Source organism: Colias eurytheme, chromosome 4, assembly GCF_061535395.1.
Source record: "Colias eurytheme isolate Ceu_HAF_F1 chromosome 4, ilColEury1 Martin Lab GWU primary, whole genome shotgun sequence".
NCBI classification, from domain to species: Eukaryota; Metazoa; Arthropoda; class Insecta; order Lepidoptera; family Pieridae; genus Colias; species Colias eurytheme.
Window position 1 is genome coordinate 9771222 of NC_142983.1, and position 17702 is coordinate 9788923.

The 17702-nt window shown below is 31.8% G+C and overlaps 1 protein-coding gene across 2 annotated transcripts in view; it reads left to right on the forward strand.

The window, feature by feature from the left end:
• The first annotated feature begins 2152 nt into the window (after nt 1–2152).
• The window catches only part of fusl (transmembrane protein fuseless), a 32670-nt gene continuing 17120 nt past the window's right edge, over nt 2153–17702 (forward strand). Inside the window, exons 1-5 of one of the 2 annotated variants that reach the window (XM_090101398.1) lie at nt 2153–2234; nt 13309–13474; nt 14109–14262; nt 15163–15354; nt 15982–16126. In XM_090101398.1, coding sequence (XP_089957524.1) covers nt 13309–13474; nt 14109–14262; nt 15163–15354; nt 15982–16126 — 657 coding nt within the window. In that variant the 5' untranslated portion in view covers nt 2153–2234. Of the gene's footprint in view, nt 2235–13089; nt 13133–13308; nt 13475–14108; nt 14263–15162; nt 15355–15981; nt 16127–17702 lie in introns of those variants that run through there. The other variant, XM_090101397.1, reaches the window with a different exon arrangement.

The window sequence follows — 17702 nt, forward strand, 5'->3', positions numbered from 1 at the left end:
AATATTTTTTAATAGAGAACCCGTTTAGAATGCCGGTCACATTAATTGATAAACAAATAATTTATTTTTAGCTTTAATTTTTGTATTTTGTATCTACTTTCTTTATAATCGGAAGTCATTAGGGTGCAAATACAATAGCTACTTTCATATTATACAGTTATAGTACTAGCCACAGTACTAGAATAGTATTATGTTATCTATCTAATAGTCTATACTAATATTATAAAGCTAAATACTTTATCTGTTTGTTTGAACGCGCTAATCTCAGGAACTACTGGTCCGATTTGAAAAATTCTTTCGGTATTAGATAGCCCATTTATCGAGGAAGGCTATAGGCTATATAACATCATGCTAAGTCCAACAGGAACAGAGCTTCGCGGGTAAAACCGCGAGGCACAGCTAGTGCTAATTTTACAACATATTATATTTGTTACCGTAAAATTGTTAACACCATTGATTTCAATCTCGAGGGCTAGTGTCAATTGGGCATTCGATATGATGGTTTAGATTAGGTTCGGTTTATATAACAACTAGCGACCCGCCCCGGCTTCGCACGGGTGCAATGCTGATACTAAATACACTACAGAAAAACTGTGAACGTTGTATATAAAAACATAGAGGCCCGCTCCGGCTTAAATAGATAGCCGGGCGGCCGGCCGGGTGGCCGGGTACCGCCGCAAACGCTACGTCCCGCAATTTTTAAATCTGTAATATCTTCGAAAATATTCACTTAAATCATACGTTGTAAAGGGCCATATAGATCTATATTAAATGAACAATGTATTCAAGGTATTTAATTGGTTAAGGATTAATGCTGTATTGGTTAAAATCGCTTCGAAAATTAGCCATTATTTGTCGTAAAAAGTAAATGACAAAAAAAAGTTATTGTGGGCTATCCATAAAAGATAGACATAAACAATAGCGGACATTTCTGTAGACCTTTTCAATGTGTATAATACTTAGTACATTATTTTGATAAAATTCGTAGGGTTCAGCCTGCGTTTGCAATGTAAGCGGAAAAAATGTAATTTTTTACGACATCACATTAGTTGAATCACTCTATCTATTAAAAAAAAACCGCATCAAAATCCGTTGCGTAGTTTCAAAGATTTAAGCGTACAAAGGGACATAGGGACAGGGAAAGCGACTTTGTTTTATACTATGTAGTGACTACACACACAGAAATAGGAAAGAGGAGCAAAGCGAGGTTCCGTCGGCAGTCGGTACGAAAACTACCCCTCACAAACGTAGCAGAAAAATGAAATCTCGACAACAGCATTATATTCGCATAGATTCAAATCTAACGGTTTTATCGGCGACAAAACCACTTTTGGCTGAGCAAAAATAAATCATATAAAAACCAGCTGGATTTAAATAAAAGGACAATAACAAAATCTGCACAGACAGACCAAAATAACCGGTTTTCATTAATTGATGAATAATATATGTACATTTCAATTTCATAACACTAAAAAATAAAACCAACCGACAAAAAATGTCACCGTCGCGGTCGTATATAAAAGGACGAGCGAAGCGAGCTTCGAGTGTATACTTTAACTGAGAAACTATAAGACTTTTGATATGTGGACTATGACATGTATTTTTTTATTCAATTCTAGATGTTATAAAACACAAAAAAGGTTACTTTATCCACTTAAAAAAATTGGCAAATTACGTAGAAAACTTCGCGAACCCTCACCACTTTTAGAAGCTTGAGTGCACGCCTGTGTCCGTTACTATTTTTAATTTAATTTTGCGCAAAGAGTAAAGTAATACATCATTTTGCGTAAATGAATAGGTATTCCACTATGCAACCACACATCATAAGAAAAATAAGTTAAACTATTAACTCACCTATAAAACAATTTTCCATTCCAATTCAATATTTACCTATAGCTGGCAGGCCTTATTTTCCTGATTTGACATAATATGTATTATGCATTAACACCATTAATGAAAACATACCCTGTATTTTCTGAAAGGTAATGAATGGTCGTACTACGTTGAAGCCAGTAGCAAAATATAAACTTTATTTATAGTGACCATGAATCGATCGTCCTTTAGTAACACTAAGGTTTTGCGTCTAAACACAACGTAGCGAGTGTCCGTTTTTTGACTACGCGGACTACGCGGTCGAGTTCCCGCGCAAAAAAAAAATCAAGTGACATTTTAACTTTTTTAATTATCCAGGCTGTGGAATTGGATTTCTGTCTGGAGTGTATAAAAAATTCCTGGTATGTTATTTTTATTTGTAAATATTTTGAAATAAAGCGCAGGTTAAACGAAATTTAGAAAATTAATTTATAATATTTCTTTCACGTAATTTAAAGATTTTTGAATTAAATAAATTAACTAATTTTATTAATTGTATGATTTTATCGTTTCTTCATGATTGTATGCTTATTGTATGTCATGTCCTTGACAAACATATTTTCAAAGGCCTTGCATATTATAGTGATATGGTAGAGGGGTCAAAAAATACCAGATTGTTAGTCACGCGATATGACATAAAGCTTTCTTATAAACTTTCCTGTTATTTTGAATGTTTTGTATTTTAATAAATATTACAAAATCCGTTTAAATATTGGCTTGATGATATGTTTTTCAAAAATTTTTAACAAAAAAAAAATTAATTAATAATCTGCTCATTAAAATTTACATTTCTAATGACATTTCTTTATATTTTTGAGTAAGTATTAAGGGTGCACTCACACACATCAGTCACCGTCACGGCACGTCACCGGACAGGATTAAAAAAAAATATGTATCAATAGTTCTAGTATGACTCTGTTCCCACACGACAGTCGCCGGCACGAAATCTATCAGTGACGTCACCGGTCAGGCACGTCAAATAATCTTTCCATACATGTATCATACTTTTATCCCCACTCACCCGGTGCCGTCACGTCTCAGTTCAGTCAGCGTCGTGCTACCGTCAATTGCTACATATTCTCTAGCGTGACACACGTCTAATCACTGACTAACCTGATGTATGTGTTCAATGATTCAGTCAAACCGGCGACGTGACTGACGGACAACATGACGGTGACTGGTGTTTGTGGATACGTACACAAACCGTCACCGATCAGTCATCGGTGACTTGACGGTGACTGATGTGTGTGAGTGCACCCTAAATATTAGTACTTTTTAACTTCCAGTTTTCGCATTCTTACTTACCTATAGATGAAATACCTAATGCTCTCTAGCATCTATTTTTTATTCGTGCCAGGTCAATAATATTCACCTCATAGAATAAATTATAGTTTTAATGCGACTTACAATAGAAACAACGTAAATCCAACGATATGATAAGATCACTTATTATTGAAAAAATAACAATTTATAACTTAATTTAACCTTCCAACATAAAATTGATTGTCAGTCGATACTTAAAATTCACAAATTCGAAAACAAGAAAATTCTTAGATTTTTTAGAATATTTGTATTTATAGGTTATATCGGCAATCTCTTGAGGTGGCTTAAAAGAATGAAAATTGAGGAAAACAAAAATTAATTATAGGTACTACGTGTTCGCGATCGAAGTTTATACTTTCTAGATTCATTAGTTTTGTAAATTGAATTAATTTGAGTAGTATACCTATTCAAAACGGCTCCCCGAACCCTTTCGCGTTATAATATTTTATTGTTATTGTTATGATTTTCATTAGGTATTTCTTGAGTGCAACATTACCTACTATTTATTAGTGAAGGTCCTGCTAAAATTAGTTGTTCAAGATATAGTCTGTATAAGACGCACAGACAAAAAGTGTGGTTTTAGTATATTATGTCATAACCAAGAAGCTTATATCTAATACACTGGAGATTTCAGTATGAAAATTAATTTGTAACAAGAAAATATGACCTTGAATGACGCCTGTATGTTTTTTTATCCCTTTCACACCTAACTACCTAGGTGTGAAAGGGATAAAAAACATACAGGCGTCATTCAAGGTCATATTTTCTTGTTACAAGTTAATCTCCAGTGTATTAGATATAAGCTTCTTGGTCATAACGTATCGACAGTTCACAGTATACAGTATATTATACTTTGATATGCAACCATAATAAAACCTGTTCATTTTCCTTACAGACGCTATAAAGTGTTTAATGTCACATATTATAACAAATTATTTATTTAAATTAAATATGGGCACATTATTTTTGTTATATTATTATTTATAGAGTCGTTAGTTCGCAGTCGACTTTAATGGTGCAGTAAATTTGTTAATACATAATATATTTTCACAAACCTTCGTCAACATTTTTTTGATCATAGTCCTATCACGTACAATGTTTGACAATTTGATTTAAAAAAAAATATACATATGCTGCTATGCGCAAAGACGTTTTTAATTTTTATGTATGATAAAAATCCATAGTCCATACATGGTGAAAATCATAATACAATGAATCATAATAAAACATGAGCCATTGCTACATAATGTTACATAAAATATCACAATGTCTCGGTCATAGGAATCGGTCACGCAAAGGAAAAAGTGTAAAATCAAATCAATCATAAAATCATTAAGTTTTAATCAATATAGCAATTAATAAGAATTTAATTGTTGATAATCATACATTACTCCAGGAAGGACTTTGACAAAAGATTGCGAGAACACGGAATTAAGATTGAAAAGGTGGGTCCACACAGATCGTGCATCCTCGCGAAGGGTTTGCCGCGCGAGAACGTTCGGTTCGGTTCGGTCAGTGTGGACGTGGCGAAAACGTGTGTTCCGCCGTTTTCCAGCCGAGGACATTTCACAGACCATATCAACCATGGAAATATAAATAACAATGATTCAGTATCAGCTGCTGTCTCGCTGCTTCGCGCAGCAATTGCTTCGCGAGGCTGCTCGCTCCGTAAAGATCCGCTAAATAAAGCGTGGATTAGTAGATTTGGACGAATCGAAACTTAACTATGAAATATACTATACCTATAATGTAAATAAATTAAAAACCAACATTGTATCTTACCAGAACCCTATTAGTAACACTCCGCTGCCTATTTGTCTAAATTCGCCCATTCGTCCGCGTATGAAGAGTGATGTCTAAACGGTTAAAATTTTAACCAATAATGTTTTTCAGCAAAAAAAAAACTTACTTAAACTACTCCGAATCCGATTCGAAAAATGTGATTGTTTTCCGTTGGGTTCAGATAATGGTACGGAACCCTTTGAACGTGAATACGACTCAGACTTGGTCCGTTTTTTATGTTCTATTTTTTTCTAGAACAATATAAACTAAAAACGATCCAGAACAGACAAGTAAATTCGAATCATTGTGTTCAATATCTTTTAGTTTCATTATTAAACAAAACATCTACTCGATTATTCGAATTCGTTTTTACTTGATACTTGATTTTCTACAGCCAAGGAAATTGTATTGGATAGGTAATACAATTGTAATTACCTCATTAATCATTACATGTTTTTCTGTTAGCGTAAAATAACAAAGTTGTCTTATAAAAAAAATTGAACCTATTTATTTAACAATTTTATGTACCTACCTTAACAAATTTTCATTTACTCATTACTAAAGAAATGTGTATGCGCTGAGTTGACTATTACGCACTAGCTTTGACACCTACGATTTGTTTTTGATAAACAAACCATTGATCTTATACATCTACGATTATGGCAAATTTCATGCAGAACGGCTCAGTGGATTCACATTTATTATATAAGTAAAGATTTGTCATTTTTAGGGTTCCGTACCTCAAAAGGAAAAAACGGAACCCTTATAGGATCACTTTGTTGTCCGTCTGTCCGTCCGTCCGTCCGTCCGTCTGTCTGTCAAGACCCTTTTTCTCAGGAACGCGTGGAGGTATGAAGCTGAAATTTATATCAATTACTCAGGTCTACTGTCCCTTGAAGCTGTGAAAAAATCAAACTTCTAAGCCAACGCAATCAAAAGATATAGCCGTTTATGCCGCAAATTTTCGACACTTGCAAGGGAATCAAAACCTACAGGGTGCTTCCCGTGAACTCAGAATCTTGAAATTTGGTACGAAGCAACGTCTTATAGCATAGATAAAGGAAAAATTACGAAAACCATAAATTTTTAGTTACATCACATACGGAACCCTCGGTGCGCGAGTCCGACTCGCACTTGGCCGGTTTTTTTTTATCGCCTTTACCTATTTAAAAATCGATAAATCGTAGAATAAACGAATTTAAAACATGTTTTATAGTCCTGCAAATATTCAGAATTAAATATAGTTAAACAGTAGTTTATTGTACGTCAATAGTTAAACGTCTTAAACGTCAAAACTAAGCAGTTTCGGACTTGCAAAAGTTTATTTCAATGAAACCGCAACCTGCTTATAGATTCTAGCTCGTGAAAATTTAAACACTTTATGTTGTTCGGTAAACATTCAACAAAGTAAATTTTTAAAGTAAATTTTCGGTACAGGTTTATGTTCTGCATCGGTTTCGATAGGAGGGAATTTATTTTGTTTAATACAAGCTAAGAATTCGTTATAGGTATTTGGTATCTATGTCGTGGTCATATTGATTTGCTCATTTCGCTATGGTCATGCGCAATGCGCATGATATGGTCGCATTTCATGAAATGGCTGAATATCTATTGGCCATCATGATGTGGTTTGAGAAGATCAATGATAAGAAATCGTTTCTCGATATGGGCAACTAAACGCGCGGTTTTTCATGAAATTGTCAAAATAATTTGAACATATCTTAAAGCAGTTACAATAAGGTAACAAGGTATACGCATTTACAATAAATTAAAGAGTTTAGTAGTGCTAAATTTAAAACTTACGTAAAAAATGTATTAGTTCAGAGAGCCTATTACAGCGTTAAGGAATACATGGAAGATGAAAATCCATGGAAGGTTGTCGCTTAAGAACCACAGGACAGTTCTTTGTCATATTATGATATATGAAGTTAGATATAAGTTACCTACATATCATGTAAAATTAAATTGTAATATTGACATGATTTTAAAAGAGCAACTATGGAGTTTCTTGCCGGTTCTTCTCCATAGATATACTGCTTTCCAAATCGGTGGTAAATGTAAAAAATGTTATGACGATTCAAAAGTGTTTTTATAAGAAGTCTAATTGAATAAATAAATGTTTGAGTTTGAGTTTGAATAATCATTGGTAGAGGCGCTGCAAGCGCTGTGTTTATGTATGAAGATGGCGTTAATAATTGGTTTAATTACAATCTGAAGAAACTCATAGCAAAGCGAAGCCGGGGCGGACCGCTAGTAAATTATAAAAAAGAACATAATAACAATGACATCTTAGAACCACAAGGCTATTTCCGCGACGAGTGATTTGGAACTTTCTCGAAGGAATCGATTATGTTAATTGAATTCTAAACAGATTTTTTTGAAAGGATCAATGTGTTTTTCAGTAAATCGGTGATTTATTTTATTCCTAAAACGGATATTCTCAATTCATAGCTTATTTAATATATTTACATATATCTATTCAAAGGATTGTTTGAGAATGCTTTGTGTGGCTTTGTCATTTAGTTCACTTACCTTTTTGTCTGCATAGGTGATATTATTTACATACATTTATAAGAATAAAAATATAATATATGTATTTATATAAGGGTAGCGACAAATTCTTTTGTTTTTAATTAATTTATTAAAGTTTAGCAATTTTTTAGTGTGAGTAAAGTAATTTTTTTTAACCCGACACTCCCAAAAATGTCGGAATATGACATTGAATGAAGAATTTTTTTTGTTTCCTTTTTTTAACTAACTTAACTGGACAAGAATTATTTATTTCTAAAAAATATTTGCATTTGATATGCTTAACATATTATTAAATGTCATCCGACGTGAATTATGCAATAAACCAGTTTTAAGAATTTTTTATCGATCGTTATAAAATTGTTTAATAGTGGTTTTTTACCAAAAAACATAATAGACCGGACTCTCAGTGGAGTTTCGTTTGCAAAAATATGATGGTCAGAACGCTGATACCGGATACCTTAAGATATAACTATAATATAAAATATTACCGTATCTTAAGATAAAATAATATAGTATCTTCACCGTGTGTGACGCGCTTAATACGGTGTACACATGATTAATTAAAATGATGAATTGATGAATGTTTCGTATGAATTATAAAATTCTAATAAAAATAATATTCCATATAATATAGAAGAGAACCCAAGATAAGATACTGACTTGAAAAACTTATCACAAGATTTCGGTATAGGAAAGATTTAAAATGGTAATAAAATAGTATGGTACCTATATTCACTTAAAATTAAAAATATATTGATACTTTAGTATGACCTGGTTTTGGATTCTGCCCTAACATTTGATACGATCGCATCAGGAAGGACACAAGAGGGTCTAACTTAATAAAAGTGTCCAGAATATCATTAAATGATTTTGGGAACTATTGAATTGGAACTTACGTGCATTAAATTTATATTTTTTAGTTTTCAACTACAACCTTTCTTACAATAATGATTTAAAAGTTATTAGCAGGACGCGGACGTGATCAAACAAAACATTTGGATAAGTGACACTGAAATAATTTATATGCATAACAACAAAAAAAAATCTTGATAATTTTGTTTGTTAGTTTTATGTAGCTAGAGCATAATTATATGGCGTTATAGAGCTCCTATAAAATTCATGAAAATTGATTTTGCATTGGGAACAAATTTAAAGGCAAATTCGGATAAGAAGATTTTGAGCTTAACAATAACACTAATCTCACATCGTTAACCTAAATACCTTAAGCGAAGTCCTTCGATCCGACTAAAATAACTGTAATATCACGTGTTTTGCAATATTGTATTCAATAAAAAGGTTAAATGTTTTTGGATACAAATAATAACTCATGTTAATATGTTATGATTTTTTAGCTTCAAATTATAATACATAATATTATGTTTATGCAATCGTTATAAGTCGGGTCTCCACAGATTGAGCAGCTTCGCGCCGCAATGGATTCGAAAGGCTGATCGATGTGTGGAGACCCGCCTAGTTTCCACACTATTTAAGTATCACTTTGTAGCCATTAAATTTAGGGAAACTTAAGTCGAACTAAATACATAGTTTACATATAAAATTCATTTTTGTCACATAATAGAAACATAAATAGAAAATGTTTTATATTCAAGTACACTGATTTATACAAGCAAATTTTCAAAAAAAATGTTATAGTTATTTATAGACAGAGTATTACGAATTGCTCGGTTAATATTGCAAATATAAAGACATACAGATGGAAACGTGTATAATTTTCCACATATTATGTAAACAAGATTAAAGCTTATGATTATGATTTATCTATAATCTATTGTGTGTATTTATAATGCATTTATGAATAATAATTAATACATAATTGACGTAGGTACGCTGTGATCTAATATTTCTAGTTTTTAAAATATGCGTTAATCTTGTATAGCAATATTATTCTTGTTTGGGATTGGGCTTATTTTTAGAATAATTTTAAGTTCTTGATATACTACACTAGCACTATTTTATCGTGTAGAATCAAATAATAATTTATTCAACGTATGCGTGGCCAACCGCTCCGCTGTTGTTCTATAAAAAATATAATATTTGACGAAAGACTTTTGACAAAATTATTATACTAGAAGCTACCTGAAAAACTACATCTGTATCGAGTACCTTTTTTTTAATTTTTTTTTTAAAGTGGGGAAATCTTCCAAAGATACCCACGGCCCCCGGGGAAGGAGCCGTGGGTTATGTCGGATTCTTACCGACTAAAACCCCACTGTGTTCCGTCGAGCCGAATGATGGGGCCGCGGGTATTTGTTAGAATTCTTCCGCGATTTTCGATCTTCTATCGAGTACCTATTCCGGTACAATCCATTTACTATGGAAATAAATGGATAGTCTGGAATATTATTTAGGTACCTAAGTACCAAGAATTTTAAAGCTCAGTACCTACAAGGCTACATCAGTATCTACAGTTCAGCTCAGTACAGCTCAGTACCTATATAAATAATGATATACATTTGAACTTAGATTAAGGACTTTAAGGTTCGACCTTGCATATTTTATGATACATTGGATGGTTTTAATACCTGCTGAATCTAATCTATTATCTATTATATATTATAAAGGCGAAAGTTTGTAAGGATGTATGGATGTATGGATGTATGGATGTTTGTTACTCTTTCACGTAAAAACTACTAAACCGATTACAATGAAATTTAGCACACATATAGAGGGTAACTTGGATTTACACATAGGATAGTTTTTATCCCGGAAATCCCACGGGAACGGGAACTATGCGGGTTTTCCTTTGCAAACGCGGGCGAAGCCGCGGGCGGAAATCTAGTCTTGAGATAAAAGACAATATGACAATATAAAATAAGTATCCCTACTGTGTATGTTTGATTTTCATTTCCCTTTATTTTTATTGTGCTTTGTAAATTCACCACTTGTTGATAAAGTTGCTGATTTACACTCAAGTTAGGCTAACTTACACTGACGTACATTTTAATATTATATTTTGTCATTTTAACAAATACCTACCTACACAAATACACATTTCGGAAATTTCAAGGTCTGTTTACAATTTCAAACTACATGGTGATTTGAAAAATGTTTTTTTTTTAAGTAATACATAAATATCCTACAAATATTATAAATGCGAAAGTTTGTGAGGATGGATGTATGTGTATGTGTATGTTTGTTACTCTTTCATGCAAATATTACTAAGCCGATTACAAAGTTTAGCACACATATAGAGGGTAACTTGGATTAACACATAAGATTGAAGATTTTATTCCGGAAATCCCACGGGAACGGAAACTAAACGGTTTTTCTTTGAAAACATGGGCGAAGCTAGTTTAAACAGCTAGTTTAAATATATTTTGTGTTAATATAAAGAGAGTTCAAAGAACTAGCTATCCTTGACGCTAAGAAGCATCTAAATCATCTTATGCTTTGTTTTAAATCGTTTAGTTATGGCTTAATTAAAAGATTTAAACAACTCATTAGTGTGAAAGGCGTGTAATTAAAAACGCATCAGTTAGTAAAAGACAATATGTATTAATCCAAAAATTTAATGAATTTAGTTTTAAAGAGTTAGGTAAGTAATTTGTAAACGAAGGTATTGCTAGAATGCAACGATAAGAAAATTATAGACTTGTATTGTGCTTGTATCCATCGCTTGTATCGTACACAATGAATTGAACACTCAAGGTTGAAAAATTTAAAAAAATGTGCTATATTATGTTTTGGATATTAACGGATCTTATCCACATAAGTGGCAACTTAGATCATTAGCAAGAATTTTTTTTATTTATAAACACTAATATACAATAATTAGTAATAAATTAATTTTCGTTTTAATACTAAAAGGGTATATATGTATGTAATATTTCTCAAACCTACTTGAATTCGATCCTTCAAGGAAATCATAATATGAATTACTAGATTTCCGCCCGCGGCTTCGCCCGCGTTTTCAAAGGAAAACCCGCATAGTTCCTGTTCCCGTGGGATTTCCGGGATAAAACCTATCCTATGTGTTAATCCAAGTTACCCTCTATATGTGTGCTAAATTTCATTGCAATCGATTCAGAAGTTTTTACGTGAAAGAATAACAAACATCCATACATCCATACAAACTTTAGCCTTTATAATAGTATATTATAAGACTAATTTATATTTAGGGTGCTTTTCCGTTGCAGTAGCGAGGATACATTACATACATATACATTAATTTTATTATAACAAAATCTTATAATAAAATATTCGCAAAATAATAATTAACATAAATTATTCTTATTTTGACAAATATTTTAGGTGGCAACATTTTTTAATTTTTTTATATATGTAAGTAATGCACAAGTGAAATATTGAATGTTTTAATTATTTTTTATCTATGTTTGTGTATTAGTTAAACAAACGTTTAAAATGTATTTTTATTAATACACTATCACAGTGGAATAATTATTAAAATTTGAATTTTAACCGCGTTAACTCGTACCAGAAGTAAGTTCTAAATTCAAATGAGGGTATGTAAATTATTTTCAAATATTTTATTCTTGTTTATCAATGTTGTTCATAATTTCGTAGTCAATCTCAGTATTTATCAAATTAACCATAAAATTATGTTATATTTATGTGTAAAGTGTGAAATATTCAGTTTAAATGTTTATAACTTGGAAGTTATTGGATGTATTGTGGTTAAAATGTAAAACAAAAGTTCCAAAGGCTTATGATGCAAAAAATACAAAAAAGACGTGTGGCGTTCGGGGACTGCCGCGGTAAAGCTATTGCATAGCATGTCTTCAAGCCAAATCTCCGCCGTGCCCGTCGGAGTGGGGAGCGTGAGGTTTTTCGTTACGGAATTTCTGGATTCGGTCCCCGCGCTCAAGGCCCGCGATAGAAGCTATGCAATAGCTTAATATTTCTTACAATAGCAAAAAATAGGTTAATATACAATATGAATAATTCTCAGGTATGATTTTCCATTTTTTTTATTGCTTTCAATACTATAATTAAGAACTATAAAGGCTGCGTTCCATCGATACAATGTTAGAATCATTGAAGTAATGGAAAGGAAGCGGCTATTTGACCAGTGTACTACGATATAGGTATTTTTTATAATAATATACTCTAAAACCCGTTAATAATCCCACAATTCCAAATACATAACAACCACACATCATTCATATTTTGTTTATTTTTTCGTTACATTGACGAGCAGTTAAAAATTTAATAAGGATAATGTTTGTTTCGAAGTATCGAAACATTATGTGCAATATTATGTACAATGTACATATCCTTATTTAATAATGATGTATAAGTAATCTGTGAACAATAAAATACATTTCTCTGATGCAATAATTACTCGTGCTATACCGCTCAAAAGCTTAAACAAAACACTAGATAAAGCGATTATGTTAATGGCTTTTAGGACCCACTTAATATATAAAGATAATCTGATTGTTATTATCCCATTATTATATAGCTCCATAATTAACAACATTCTTCCGTGAATAACTCCAAAAGCCGTTAGAAATTTCCAATATCGAGTGTGGTTTGAATCGAACGATATCTACTTCTTTTACTCTCTACTTTTTTATTTTTTTTTTTTTATTTTTTTTATTACAACACAATAAATAATTACAAAATGGGAACATTTCTAAACGTAAAAAAGTTTTTTGTGATAAATAGCCTAATAAATATAGTGTAGTTCGAATATAAAAAAGTAGAATCGATCAGACGAAATAGAAATATTAGAATAGACGAATAGAATTGTATCATACAAAAATAATTAAAATTTGACGTAAAAAACTCAATTTAAGTATTCAAAATACTTTGCAGATGCCGCCCAATGGCACAGAGATTTTGCTGCCTCAAGAAACACCGATTCGTATTGAAAAAACAATAAATGTAGAAAAACTTGAGAAGAATGAACGAAACCCTGAGAAAGTGGAAGCGATCGAGCCTCCTGTTTCTTGCACTTGCAAGGAAGTTGGATTCGGAGCAGGTAATTTTTATTAATATAAAAATAAGATTAATTTCACAAGAACTGAATTTAAATAAACCAAAAAAATGTGGGACACTTTTTATTTATTATATTTCAATATTTAATATAATTTTAATTCGTTAATGTAAGATGCCATGCCATGCCATGGAAATAAAAGGCTTTTTTATTTTTTTATTTTTATTTATTTTATAATGTAAGATGCCACAATAAATAATAAAAATATTACCTATATTGAAGTAATTTGACATGACGTCAACGACGTGGAAGAAAATATTAAAGTATGTAAAATTTATTTAAACGCTACTACAGTTGCGTTACGTGAATTAAAAACAATATTACTAAATCTAGCAACAGACGTTTTAACAACCTATAATTCAGGAATCGGTACTTTTCTGGTAGAGAAGAAATTTTTTTAACCAACGGACATTACATACAACATCCATTACATACAATATTATTTCGTAGGTTTAGTTTATCAAGCTGTTTTTGCTGAATTAGTTAATAATATTTTATCAAGCTGGCAGGAACGGCTTTTTAACAGACTTTCTGAAGAACGGACTAAGACAATAGGTTCTTAATTCCTTTTTTTTTGTAATAATCAGCTTTAATAAATAAATCTCCATATAAATTTCAGGTGATGCAATATTCGCGAGCGCGGTGGTAACCCCTCTGGTGGTTGGAGTGTGGCGAGGCATCTGGGGGGTGATGGATCTGCACCCTCGTATGTTCCCCCACGCTGAGACCTACTTGCTGGGGATGCTTATACACGCATGTTTGTCTGTTGCTAAGTGAGTATATTAATAGTATAATAAAATATAGTATATTAACTATTAAGAGATGATAGTCTCAAAATTTAAAAATTTTCAAGATTGAATAAAGTTGCCGTCCCAAAGAATTATTCAGTCATAAAAAAAGATAAAAAGTGTTGTGTTTTTCTGATTCAATTTAATGAGATGGTTAAAGATAACATCCTCCAGTAATTATAATTAGATATTAACTGTGTGCGCTACTTTTAAAAGTAATAAAAGAGTGAAGAAATTTTATGTACCTAGGTAGTAAAAAACATTCGTTTATCGTCTTAGCATTATCTTGTCTCAACGTAGCAACTACTTAATCTAAATAAACTAACACGACAATTTTCACTTATTTTTGTTTCGCAAAAGTAATAAAAAGCAGTACACAGAAGATTATTATACAGAAGTGTTTTTCGCTAAATATTACGGTTTAAACCGAATTTTCGATTCATTTACTTAGTAATTTTTTAATTCTATGAGTCATAATGTTCATATTCAAATGCTTTATTTGCTGAAGGTTACTTTAATGGTAGGTACAAGTTATTAAAAATCTAATCTAATTGATGTACTTAGTAACAAAAAAAATCATCTTTATTTGGTTCTCACAACATTAAAAGGTTACAAAACTTAATTATACTACACAATATAATATATAACATAGATTGGTAAATGAAATGAAATGAAATAAGTTTATTATGGACATATTATGAAAAAAAAGATACAATTTAGATGAAAAAAAAAGGAACTTAAAAAAATACATAGGTATGCCATAATTAGGCCAACCACTCAGTGTGTCATCACTGATTTTCAGTGGCCGCCTTAGGATGTCTTATTGACATTGGTACAAGTTATTATATATTAATCTTAATGTTAATCGTCACTTTTCCTTTACAGAACACGTCTCTTCGCCCGCTCAGCGAACGCGTGGAGCGAAGGCGGAGCGGGGCGGTGGCTCCGCGAGCGTCTGCTCACTTGCTGCTATACATGCGTATTCATTCTGGCCTGCATCATTCATTGGAGAGGTGGTTGGGGACTGATTGATAGCTTTGTTGATGTGCTTGTACCGGATTGTGATGATCCTCTTAGGTGAGTGTCCACAATTCAATTAGAAAGGTCGAAATATTACTTACTAGCTGCTCCACGCGGTTTCACCCCCGTGGCTCCACTCCTGTTGGTCGTAGCGTGATGATATATAGCCTATAACTTTCCTCGATAAATAGGCTATCTAACACCGAAAGAACTACTTATGAGCATTTGTTGACATTCTACAGGTTCTAATGAAAAATTAAGTAAACTAATCTATTCATTCATGAATATAGCAATAGAGTTATTGATATTTTCGAAAATATTTGGAAATATGTAGGTATCCGATTCTTATTGAAATGCGTATTCATAACCACATTATAGAAAGTATAACAATAAATTATGGCGTTCAATGTAGGCATGTCATGTTGTTTATTAAGATAAAAGGTTAAAAGTTATAACAGTGAAAATAAAACACTCAAGAAAAGTTATTACAAAAAGTTTTAAAGCCGTAATAATTATATTTTATGGAATATATTTCAAAAATCTAGTATAATATATAATAAACTGCTAACTTTTACACCTCATAATCATGTACTTTTTTAAATACTTACAGGTAAGCTTGAGGCCTTGAGATATACTTGCCATTTAATAAATTGAATTTATCTAATTGTATTTAATCTGTTTCAGACCAGTAGTAATAGCAGGCTACGTAGTGACCTTCTACATAATGACAACCCTTCTTCGCTCGACCCGCAACCTCCTGGCTCCTCCTTATTTCCTGGTAACTGATGGAAAGGAAGCTACCTACATGTTTCAGACTCGATTTAGAATGGTAGGTAAAACAACTTAATATTTATTAATTTTATGTAGGTTTCTAAGTATTGGAAATTGTGTAGAATTTTTTGCATTACCATAGAGAGTAATTATACAATTTATACCTATTTCCACACCCGGGAATAGTTTGATTATATTATTCCTGTATAAATATAATGGAAGTACCTATATTTTTATAATATACTAGCTGTGCTTCGCGGTTATACCCGCGTAGCTCCGCTCCTGTTGATCTTAGCGTAATGATATATAGCCTTCCTCGATAAATGGGCTATCTAACACCGAAAGAATTTTTCATATCGGACCAGTAGTTCCTAGATTAGCGTGTTCAAACAAACAAACTTTTCAGCTTTATAATATTAGTATAGATTTTATATTTACAACGACAAGTACTAGTTACTGATCACGTGTTCATTTTTACATTATAGAATTACCTCATGATCCATAATACCACAAAATTGACTTAATTATCGAAGAACATATTCATTATTTTATGAAAAAGAAAAAAAGATTTTTCAACCATGACCTGCGTATTGAACACGGTATAGTGACAACATTGACAGCAGATTAAGGGCAAATACTAATGCAAGTAAGGTTATAATATGTCAAGGGTAAAAATCGAGGGTAATTCAAACGCAAAATTTATAGAATCATAATTTAAATTGATAATCAAAAGTAATTTAAATATACAAGAAGTAAGAACACAGTGCAAATCACTTTCATATTTTATTCATTATGCATGCTATTTACTAATTTCACATTCAAAAGATTTTGCATTAACGCCACCTGAAAGAGATGGTAGTTTTTTTTACTCAAACATTATTTAAAAAATTTGAAAACTGCATTCCATCGTTAGGAGCAATTAAATATGAATAAAATATCTACAAGAAATGTTAAAACTAGAATTAATCAAATCAAAAGAAAAGCATATGAAATCTATATTTATAGGAAAATACGTTGTATTCGTTAAAACTACGGAAGGTCTTAATTTATAGTGAGGTATTCAATTGTAAATTTTCATCATAATTACTTAATCAGACATGCAATAATAGGCGTTGTTTTCTTGTTATTGCGTTGTAGGCTTTTTTATGTTCTCCCAATTAATTTTCTGGGTCTTATATCGGTCCTAATAACTTAACAACTATAATAAAGAGCTATTACAGAGAATGCGTACTCAGAATCATACTTCTTTCCTGGTTCTTAACCAATTGAATGTCCATCTAACATCACCTAGCTAAAATTTTTCTCTATACAATAATTCCAATGCTACAGGCAAAGTCTAATCAACAGTCAAGTCTGATGATGATTTATGAGCAGACAACAAAAGAAGAGCTAGAGTTAAAACGTTAAAACTCGTGTCAATAGTAATTGGTTGATTCTATTTCAGTCGGCCTTTATCAAGAGTATAAAGAGATATTGCGTGTAAATTGGATTGGAACACGTTCATTTATAAGCTGATACAACGTTGCCTTCCTCATTCCATAGCCTGATCTTAAACGGTTTGATGTAGGTAGAGGTTTATAGATAATTGATTTATATGCTACTACCACACTACTACTGTAGTAGACTTCCACGCT